The sequence below is a fragment of the Ciconia boyciana genome, chromosome 7 (genome assembly GCF_034638445.1).
Source record: "Ciconia boyciana chromosome 7, ASM3463844v1, whole genome shotgun sequence".
NCBI classification, from domain to species: Eukaryota; Metazoa; Chordata; class Aves; order Ciconiiformes; family Ciconiidae; genus Ciconia; species Ciconia boyciana.
In genome coordinates, this window is record NC_132940.1 from 16,883,538 (window position 1) to 16,893,164 (window position 9,627).

The 9,627-nt window shown below is 45.0% G+C and overlaps 1 protein-coding gene across 1 annotated transcript; it reads right to left on the reverse strand.

Annotated features, from left to right (window-relative positions):
• Nucleotides 1-985: 985 nt before the first annotated feature.
• On the reverse strand, nt 986-9,252 carry LPAR3 (lysophosphatidic acid receptor 3). Its single transcript, XM_072867702.1, has 2 exons — nt 8,517-9,252; nt 986-1,335 (listed from the first exon to the last, which is right to left on the reverse strand). Exons 1-2 carry the CDS (start codon nt 9,250-9,252, stop codon nt 986-988), a joined length of 1,086 nt encoding a protein of 361 aa, XP_072723803.1.
• Between the last annotated feature and the right edge of the window lie 375 nt (nt 9,253-9,627).

Genomic DNA, 9,627 nt, shown 5'->3' on the forward strand with positions numbered 1-9,627 from the left:
TCGGGGTTTAGGTTGGTTTCAGGCTTTTTTCCTGTAAATTAATTTCTATTTTAAATAGCTTGATTGAACCTGTATATACGTATATTTAAACTTCCCTTAAAAGTTCGCCCTCTTAAAACAGAGTTTTGGACTTCATTTCTCTCAGTGGCATAGCAGTTAAAGAGGGGTGAGCACACCCATTTGATGTCATCTGGGGAAGTAAGAAATGAGCATAATGAACACAGCCACACTGCTCTTCTGTTAATCTGCCCTCAAAGACTGCCTGCACAACAGCAGCAGCAGAGAGTGCAACGTATCTCCTTGCAGCATTCACCCCACTATGGAAGCAATAATGGCTTTTGCACTCACTCTCAGATCCTGACAATCCACAGTCGGACATACTCACGCACACTGGTGTCTGGTCTGGGCTTCCCATCACAGCCAGGTTTCTGGCATAGTTTTAATAAACCATCAGACTAACTATTTTGAAAGCAAGGTAAGGAGGAGGAAGAGAGAAGGTAAGTATCAACTATTTCATGAACTTTGTAAACCAAGAAAGCAGGTCACAATTCTGTCCAACCAAGCCTACGATCCTCCTCAAGATGCACAGAAACTGTTCAAAGCATAAATACTCAATGAATGCCAAGCCTGCACAGTGAGGCAGGTTTATTCTCCCTGTAGGAGCTGAAGAAGGGTCTCACTACATTGCTCACACTTTGCTTCCATGCACAAGAAGTCTCTGAGATGTATTTATTCCATTCATATGAAAAAAACAATTTCATGTACTTAAAAGAAAAAAAGGAGAAAGACAGCAGCACAGAAAGTTTTCTTCATTACAAAGTGTTTTTCCATCAGGCAATTATTTATAAGAACTTTTGTTAACACTGGAGTTTAGGCTCTGGAACAAAGTGGATATATTGTTTACTAGCTTTGCCAGTCAATCTTCTCTTACAAAACCTCTCCCTTCCCCCTCTCCTTTTCCAGCCAAGTCAGTTCCTTGAATAGCTCAGGAGTTTCCTTTGTCACCAAGATCTCCTTTTCCACAAATTGTCCCTTGAATAATGCCATCTTCAATGTAGTGCCCCGAGGTATCCGTGCTCCTGCAGAGAACTGTCGAGGGGATCCGTGACGAGCGTCTGTCCTGGCTCTTATCCTCAGAGGAGCAGCAAATCATCCTTTTCATGGTACCCCACATCTCATCATCTTTGTATGAATAAATTATTGGATTCATGACAGAGTTCAACAGGGCCAGGAGAAGAAACCACCTTTTAACATTCTGAATCCCACAGTAGGTGCAGTTCAGACCGTCGAGCAGTAAGACGACCAGGCCAGGGGTCCAGCAGACAACAAAGGCACCTAGAAATAAAGGAGACAAAAAAAACCCAACTTCAAACTGTTAGGGGTTTGGGGGTTTTTTGCATCTTACAAGATTATTGGGTTCATCAAAATTCTACAAAAATGATGAAAGCAGGAGAGGACAAAATTCTAATGACAGTAGCAAAATTATATCTACTACAGCTTCTCTGCCAAGCCCTGAGGACAAGGCAGGGCAGCTCTCAGAAGGCTGGAGGGAGCAAGAATCCAGCTGCTGACAGCATTGGCTCAAACACCAGTGGGGGAAGGTCATCACAACAGTGATTTGTCCACACTGATAAATGAACAAGAGCTCTGGAGCATTAACAAGCAGAGAGCTGGCGCTCTGAACACAAACTTCTTCTCTTCATCTCTCTCTTGTACGCTGGAGGAGAAGATACCAGGTGGCCCACTTCCACCACTAATGCAATATGATCCAAATAAGAGACATGCCTCCTGTCACACTACAGCTGACTCTGCAGAGCTATGGGCACACTGCCCAATTCATAAAACAAGAGTCACATAATTTAAACACGTCCTGGCTGGAAACCCCACAGCTAGCGTAGGATGCACGCCATTGTCTGCAACACACAAGCACTGCCGGCTCCCCAGCTGGAGCAGCAGCCCACCTCGCTCCACTGCTTCCTCCCGGGCTGTGCGTGCTGGGTACTTGAGACCCAGCAACTTGGACCCAGGAAACAAATTCAGTTGTAAATGAAAAGAGAGAAAGAAACAAATAGATGATTTAGCAAAGACGAACCAAAGGATGTAGCAGTCAGGGCAAAGAAACGAAGCAAAGACCAGAATAAAAAGAAAAAAAAAAAGGACAAAAAGGATGAGGAAGTAAAAGTGTAGTGATAGGGAAAGGAGAAGACTCTGCAAGAGGCATTTCCCCAAAACATAGCAAGAAACCACAGGACAAGCCCAGGAGCAGCACGGTTCTCCTCGTGTTTCAGCTGCGAGGCAGGAATGACAACAGCCCCCGAGAGGAAGAAGTGAGACACAAGGTGATAATAAAAGCTGAAAGAGACAAAGTAGGACAACACACTCGTCTCCCACCAGCCCCTCAAAAAAAAAGAAAAAAATTAAAGAAAGGGAGAATAAGGGAGAAGAGATCTTAGACAGAGCGAAGACAACATGAAGAAAGCATCAAAACCACAGCTTAGAAGGAAGTTCAATATTGCGTTTGCATCTTTCCATGTTACTGCACATCCCCACCATAAAGGCAGGGGTGTGGGCAGGACTGCTGCGGAGGGGAACATCGCGACCAAATGCAGCCCTCGGCCATGAGCTTGGGAGGGGCCCTGAACTGCCCCATCTGCCCTCCTGCCTCCCCCGGCACCGCAGCCTGCCATCCCTCGCCTGGAGCCCAAGGAAGGAGTAGCCATATGCATGATAATACTAACTTAGCACAAGCCACAATTGCTGTCTGACATACAGAAATAGAAAATTACAACTCTGCACAACAGTCACAGTTTGAACAACGTACTGAGGAAATTCCAATCATTTATAACAGCAGAGTTTCCCCTTTTTTGGGCTTAGAAAAAATAATCAAACAGATAAGGATGATAGCAGCTACATGCTAAAAAGCTCTCCAGGGGGTGTTGGTATCTGTTCAACAATTTTGGTAGGGAAAGCAAGTCCAGCTCATTTTTTTAAAGCCGCTGGTGTTCCCATATCTGAGCTGTGCAAGCAAGCAGTGAGAGGGCAGCCTGGCTCACGGCAGGACGCAGGCAGCACCGGCGGCAGGACGGACTCGGCGGCACCTCGGGCGTCCCCTCGGCTCTGCTGCGCACACGGGCTGGCTTCAGCAGCACTGGATGACATACAGATTTCTGTATGTCAGCACTTCTCCCCATCGAGGATTTTAATGGACACTGTGTCCACCTGATGGGCAGGCCATAATGGTACATAAAGTGAATTCATGTGATTTAGTAAGCATTAGGATTGCTGAAAAAAATGTATCCAGGACAAGGTATCACGGATCTTGCTGCAAATCTATGCTCCTGGAGTCCAGACAAAATTCAACCAACTGATTTACTATGTTCCAGGCAATATTGGACAGAACAGAAAGGCAAGAGACGACCTCCTTCAGAAACTGCATTTTCTACTCTGCTGTACCAAGATTTTTGTGATGCTAAGTACTAATTTCATGGTGTTAGTTTTGAGATACTGGTTAACATCAGTAACATTCTTCCATTGCCCACTGGCATCAGGAGCTGCAAGCTGCTCCCACAACACTTGTTTTCTCTGGTCAGTCTCTATACTACACACTGGTTTGGCTCCAGCGTGCTGAGTAAGCAGTCGTGACACCAGCTCTCTCTTACAGTCTACAATGGAGAAAACACTGTACTGATTTTCTGCCCTGGGGTTCACCAGCAAATCCCATCTGTTTTAATAAGCACTAGAACCAGACCACCCAGACAACAATACTGTGTCTAGTTGAGTGTCTCGGTAAGTATTTGGACAGAGAGCTTTTGCTAGCCACCATGGGTCACTGGCAAAGTCACCAACACACCAGCCCCATGCAGAAATTAAGATGGTAACAAACCCTCCTTAGAACAAGCACTGAAAGCATTTTGACCACTTGTACCACAAAGCATGCAAGGTCCAACCCTGCTTTCATGGAAGTCAGCAGGAGAAGAAACAGATCCCACAGCCACATTTAACAAAAGACACAGAAATCTCTCCTTCAAACAACACCCCAAGATTGCAGGCAGGATTAGTCTGTGAACTCCAAGGATACATCCCTGTCTACCTATACAGGCAAAACCGCAAAGGGTTTCAGTGGCAAAAGTAAGGGAAGATAAAAGACATCTGCAGCCATCTCTCTGCACATTTCCCCTGCCCCCCATGACTGAAGACAAGGACAGGGGGCAATGCAGTGACAGTGTCAAGAGTTACTGGCTAATGCTTTCATGGGGCTGTACCTTTGACTCCATGAAAAACACATTTTGCTGTGTACGGAGACAACACAAGCGATTCACACCCTGCTCTTAGCACCACAGAGATGAAAGAGAGGCATGGCTCAGACTCACAGCCTTGCTCTGATTTTGCTATTTTTACCACAGAGCTTTCAGAGGGAACCATGGTTAGGCATAAATATATACCTTTGTCTTGGCACTTTGGCAATTTTCTTGTTTGCAGACTTTTTATCCCGTAGGAGCTCCTCTCCCTGACAAAGTGCCACACTCCAAAAAGAATTTAATTTCTGGGACTCTCTAAAATTCACAGAAGTGACATGAAATATAGCCTGGCTGCAACATGGATCAGAAGAACAGCTCTGAGTCTTCCCACCGGATTATGGGAGATCAGGTGTCACAATGCCTCAAGGTTAGTTTGAGGATTTTCCGTTAGATTTAAACATGGATTTTCTTGTAGATTACATCATCTCTGCTTGAACATGAATTCCTGTGTACCTGGAAGCACTACCAATGCTTTGGCAGCATCATGTCATAAAACTCTGCACATCAAAGCTGTTCCTGAGCATGCCAACACTGAGGAAAAAAAAAAAAAAAAAGAGTGCAGTAGCTTCCAGTTGCCTTTGCCACATGTGCGCCCAAGTTAAAACAGCAAGTTACCAATTAAACTATAAATTCACTGAAACTGAAAATCATCCGCCCCAAAGCTGCTATTTCAGCAAGAATCTAACTGCCAAGTTCAGATGAGCTACCACATACACACCACCTGAAAATCACGTACCCGCACACCTGCAGCCACCCTTCTTCACAGCTAGGCTCACAGGCTTAGCTAGGACTATGCCACAAGGTCAGCCTAAGAGGATTTTAGCCCCTTTTGCTAGGTTTCACATCTTCCAGTTTCAATCGGATAACTTCCTACAGTTTAGCATGCCAAAGGGAAAGCCTTGTTCCTATCCTGTGATGGACCATTTTAGGGGTTATGGTAGAAAAAGACAGATGACAGGGACCTGAGTCCCAGCCTCTGGAAGCGGCCATCCAAGCCCAAAAGGTAGTGCAAAGAGCCACCTGCAGCTGTGATCACCACGAATCCATGAAGTCACACTGAAACCCAGACTCCCCCAGCTCTTAACTGTAGGACCACAGGAGGAGAACACCCAGAGACGACAGCAATGTTTTGCTGGAGGGGCAGCCAGCCAGCAAGCCCAGCCCCAGCCTCCCCAAGAAGGGAGGTGGAGGCCGGCGGGAAGAGCAGCACGCCAGCAGCACCCAGCTACACGCAGCCTCCTTCCACACAGCAGCGGGGCAGCAGGATTTTGTCCTGAACCTCCTATGAAACCAACAGAGCACATTAGCGAGAACTCTGGTTCTCATCATGCTTCATCCAGCAAGAGGGCATCTTGGAATCGCTTGTAGGTAAGACCGTATCAGGTGTGTACTCCAAAGCATTTTCAGATGTTTTGGAACAATAAAATGACTATTAAAAATAACTGCTTTGGGCAAAATCCACATGCTGCATATAGCTGTAGGTTGTTGCATCAGTGGATGTAAGCAGAATTTTGGAAGAATCACTTTGGTCACTTGGTGACTCCTTTAGTAATTGGAAAGCCCAGAAAACATGCCATTCAGTTTCTAATACATTTTGCACAGTGTGCTTGAATGACTTGGCCAAGAATGCACATTTCAAACTGTTTTAAAAAAATAAATTCTCATTCCTAGATATAAACATTTATTAAAAGCCTCTTAGAGTCAAAATTTGGAGAATTGATACGAAGGAACATGCCAAGATACACTTCCTCTGACACGGGAGTTTGGGGTAGATCTTGCACCCAGCAACGCATGCACTAATTCAACTTCTTTGGAAGCAGGCTCTGTTTTGGTTTTGTTTCTGACTGACAAAGTAAATATACAAAATTATGATCTCTGAAGTAGCACTCAGGCTTTTTAAGTTAAACTTGCCTGGCCCAGCATACAATATCATTAAATGCTTTGCCCAAATTATAGTTTAATCTGGTGGCTGAAAAGCCATATTCTGCAAGAGAAAGCTAATGCTGATCTTTAAATCAACCCATAGTCCTAAGGCCCCTCTCCCTAGTAAAAGAAAGAATAAGTTGAAAATGAAGTTTAAAGTGGGGTTTATTTCTGCACAGCAACACGGCCATGGTGGGCACTGAAGACCTGCCACAGGCTAAAGGACCGTGAGGGATTAGCAAACAGCAGCCACCATCACTGTCCTTCCAAATCCCGCATCAGCCGGCCGGGTGTCCTCCCCGGCACGCAGCCCACGTCTCTGCTCTGACCTGCCAACACGCACGGGTGGCACCGAGAGCTAACAGCGTTATTCCAACGCTCACTCAGCACCCTCCAACTTTGCCTTATACAAAACCAAAGTAATATTAACCATATAAATATACATATAAATTAGACAAGGCTATGCATGATAATTTACTGTATGTGACTTCCCAGAAAGCAGCCTGCAGTTCTGCCTTCAATAGACATACTCAGAGAACTGCTTTTTAAAAGTGCTTTTCTTTTTGTCTCTTTCCAATGCAGCAGTTAATTACAGTCTACCCGACGCTTATGCATTAGGGCAGGATCATATTTGGAGCAATTCAGAGTTTTTTCGCAGGGATTTTCTCCTTCCAGGTGGATGGTTTAAGTTTCACTGCACGAGAGCTTCAGGCGGGGCAGAAGATCGAATCTTGCCCCTGCAAGTCAAGGGGGGGACAGGAACAACCACCACATTGTCTCTCTATAGGTGCCATAAAATCAAGGGAAAAAAAGGAAGGACAACCAAGGAGGCATTTAGAAGGGAAAGGCTCTGGCAGCAGACAAGCCACCTTCAGAAGACACAGGAGTATAAGTGTATATACTTACACACTTGTACTTGCTTGAACCATCAGTCCACTTTCTTTTCCAAGGTCAGGCACTGTGAAGTTTAACTGACTGCAGCTTCTAAAGCATTTTAAAACATCATTTGGTAGACAAAGGTGTTGTGTACTACAGCACTATTATTTCAGGGAAAAAAAAGGAGAAAGAGAACCAGATTGTGCAAACAGCATCCATAGACCGCAAGGGGAAGAATGTGTCCTCAGCTTGAACTTCCTATGCTGGCAACTCCTACCTCCATGAAAAGTGACACTTTTCTCCCAGACCTCTAGTACTACCGTGCTGCAGTACGACACAACTGTGTCCCAGGTATAGATGGACACCAGCTTTCCCAAAAGCTCCAGCTTTCTTGTGCTGGCTCATACAACATCAGAACAGTTGTCAGAGCGGTAAAGCCATATCTGTGGTTTGAGAGTCCCCCGCTACTTGAGCCCAGCTTCACAAGTGTCCCAGTGTCCCCTCAGTTCCACCCGCAGCGAGCTGCATGAGCCACGCTCACATGATGCCTGGCTTCCAGAAAACATCTCACTCACATTCAAGTCTTCCTGGGGAAAATTGACTGCTACAGCTAGTATTGTGTTCCAGCGATCAATCATCCGCTCTGTGCATCTCTAACAAGCAGCTACATCCCAACTAGCTGATGAAGTGATCTGAGCTGCCCCAATACCAACAGTGTCTCTAGGGCAGAATCCAGGTCAAATCTCATGTTATGATCTAGAGATCCAAGGCCATACTGTATCATCATCTGAAAGTATTTTGCACTATGCAGTCTTCACAGAATGAAAGTGATTTCTCCCTTTGCAAAGCAAATCTCTGTCAGTCAGACCCACCAGGCATCCTCTCCTTTCACAAGGGAAGGTGTGTTTCCAGGGGGAAGAAGTTAGCACGTTTAGGAAACAGCCAAGAGGAAGAAGTGCAAAGAAAACTATCCACATCCAGCCATAGGATTCATGGCCTTGTGCAGGTATTAAAGAACATTATTTTGAAAATGTTCTTCTAGGTAGTTGTGAATCTTCACAAGCCTTCCTCCAAAGTGATTTTGTATTCCTTCTCTCCCCCAAAAAAAACCCTGCAGATAATTTGTGTTTTGTAACAAGCTGCCTACAAAACAGAGATACTTTTCTTCTACGTGTTGACCAGTCCCCTACTTCGCATTTCTGCAAGTGGTGCAACACTTATTTCACTATGTAAAGCAGACAGAAGTCTAAATGCCTCCAGCACTTAAAAGTTTGGTGAGGGTTTTTTTATTTTGTTTTGGTTTAGGGGGTTGGGGGTTTTTTGTTTTGTTAAAAAAAAAAAACAAGCAAAACCAACCCAACACACAAACCCATTCTTTGGCACTGCCAGCCTCACATGCCATGGTTTGTAGTCTCTTACCTAAGAGAGTCATGACAGTCTTCATAAGCTTCACAGGGGTTCTCCTACGGCTAATGGATCCACTAGTGTGTGACGACAAGACATTAGTTTTCCTCTGGACGTACATGTAGATTCTTATGTAAACCACCACCATAATGAAGAAGACGACTAGGTTTAAGACACTCCAGAAGACCAGGTAACTTCTGCTGTAAATAGGCGCCAGGGATGAGCAGGCGGTAATGTCACAGAGGCAGTTCCAACCCAAGGTAGGAACAGCACCCATGAAAATAGCAATAGCCCAAATTGATATAATTAAAAAGGTGACTCTCTTCTTTGTGAGATTGCTGTGGATCTTCATCCGCATTATCGACATGTGCCGCTCAACAGCTATGACGAGGAGATTCACCAGGGAAGCTGTCAGGCTGGTGTCCAGAAGACCCTGACGCAGAAACCAGCGGTTAACAGTTAACGTCTTAGACACTGGGCCAGTGTTGAACATCAGGAAGACATAGGCAATTCCAGCAAAAAAGTCTGCAGCAGCTAAGTTGGCCAGAAGATAGTAAAAGGGAAAATGAAACCTCTTGTTCTTGACCACAGCTGCTATGACCAATGAATTTGAAATGAAAATGAAGAGGCAGAAAAATGTCCCAAAACACAGAACAACAATAAGCTTTGGCCCTGTCCACTCATCTACTGTGTCAGTGTTTGTCCTGTTATAGAAAAAGTCCATGCGCTTATCATAGTAGCATTCGTTCATCCTGGATTAAAGCCCCTGCATCCTGGGAAGGGTGAAAGGGAAAAAAGAAAGAAGGATTAAAAATGAACTATTGGGCCTTGCTTCAATCACCATACCTAACAGCTTTTTTCTGGGGCGGGGAAGGGGAGGGGACAGGGACATGAGAGCGTATATATTCAGAGGCCTTAAGTAAAAAGTCATATTGTACAGTTAATGCAGAAGAAGATATTCTGTCCACTGGAGGACGGTAGTGCATGATGCTTGGATGAATCAGGAATTTTTAAAAGACTTACCTGCTTACAAAACCCCAGCACAGTCCCTTTGCATTAGCAGTCATAGCGTACAGGCAACAAAGCGGAAGTTAAGAAGTTAAAAGTGACTTTCTGGAGGTCACAG

Coding starts and splice junctions, on each gene's coding strand:
- LPAR3 (XM_072867702.1), bottom strand. CDS start 9,252: ATGAACGAATGCTACTATGATAAGCGCATGGACTTTTTCTATAACAGG. Junction 1,336..8,516: donor GACTGTCATGACTCTCTTAG/GTAAGAGACTAC, acceptor CTTTATTTCTAG/GTGCCTTTGTTGTCTGCTGG.